The sequence below is a fragment of the Nestor notabilis genome, unplaced genomic scaffold (assembly GCF_000696875.1).
Source record: "Nestor notabilis isolate BGI_N333 unplaced genomic scaffold, ASM69687v1 scaffold31043, whole genome shotgun sequence".
NCBI lineage: Eukaryota > Metazoa > Chordata > Aves > Psittaciformes > Psittacidae > Nestor > Nestor notabilis.
This window is the reverse complement of record NW_009923857.1, coordinates 1-1,071: the sequence shown is the minus strand read 5'-3', so window position 1 is coordinate 1,071 and position 1,071 is coordinate 1. Positions and strand designations below refer to the sequence as shown.

General features: G+C 48.8%; 1 protein-coding gene across 1 annotated transcript in view; it reads left to right on the top strand.

The window, feature by feature from the left end:
* The window catches only part of PMEPA1 (prostate transmembrane protein, androgen induced 1), a 7,509-nt gene extending 6,538 nt beyond the window's left edge, over positions 1 to 971 (top strand). Inside the window, 3 exon segments of the mRNA XM_010012358.1 lie at positions 17 to 70; positions 175 to 349; positions 352 to 971. Coding sequence (XP_010010660.1) covers positions 17 to 70; positions 175 to 349; positions 352 to 722 — 600 coding nt within the window. The 3' untranslated portion in view covers positions 723 to 971.
* The last annotated feature ends 100 nt before the right edge of the window (positions 972 to 1,071 follow it).

Sequence of the window (1,071 nt, the reverse complement as noted above, 5' to 3'; positions counted from 1 at the left end):
GTTCTTTCCAAGGCAGGAGGGAAGCCTGTGGCCTTCGGAAAGCACCGTGTCAGGGAATGGAATAACAGAGGTGAGGGCAATGTGGTTGTGGGTGCTGCTCCCTCTCCCGCTGTCCCGGGCTGCAGTGTCTCACGCTTATCTCACCCTCTTTCTCTCTCTTTCTCTCCCTTTCAGCAGCAAATCTACACCCCGAGACCCAGCGACCGCCTGGCAGTGCCATCCTTCCTGCAGAGGGACCGCTTTAACCGATTCCAGCCAACCTACCCCTACATGCAGCACGAGATCGACCTGCCTCCCACCATCTCGCTGTCGGATGGGGAAGAGCCCCCCCCGTACCAAGGGCCCTGCACGCGCGGGACCCTGAGCGGCAAATGGAGCTCAACAGAGAGTCGGTCCGGGCCCCCCCCAACAGAACCATCTTTGACAGTGACTTGATAGATAACTCCGTGTACGGGGGGCCGTGCCCCCCCAGCAGTAACTCTGGCATCAGCGCGACCTGCTATGGGAGCAATGGTAGGATGGAGGGACCGCCGCCGACGTACAGCGAGGTGATAGGGCACTACCCAGGGTCGACGTTTTACCAGCACCAGCAGAACAACGGGATGTCTTCCATCTTGGAGGGCAGCAGACTCCATCATTCACAAATCAATGGCCTTGAGAGCACAACTGCGTGGAACAAAGAGAAAGAGAATAAGGGCACCCCTTTTAAAAAAAATAAATAAAAAAGGAAAAAAAAAAGAAAAAGGCAAGAAAGTAAATGAAACACTCTGCACTTCTCATAAAAAGAAAAAGGAGAGAGAGAGAGAGTTGAGGAAGATGAGCAAAGAAAAAAGCCCTTCCCCATCTCTCCATGTATAAATATTTACTTGTTATGTCTGGTCTGAATGCACAAGCCTACCAAGCTTGCAAAAACATTTCTTTATTGAGCTGTGTCTAGACCTTTAAAAAGGAAAAAAAAAAAATCAACTGTAGTCCTTTTTTTTTTCTAGTTGAGCTGTGTGTGAATGCTTTTTATTTTGATTATTTCACTTATCTTTAAAGACAAAATATTTGCACAAAAAAAACGTTTTG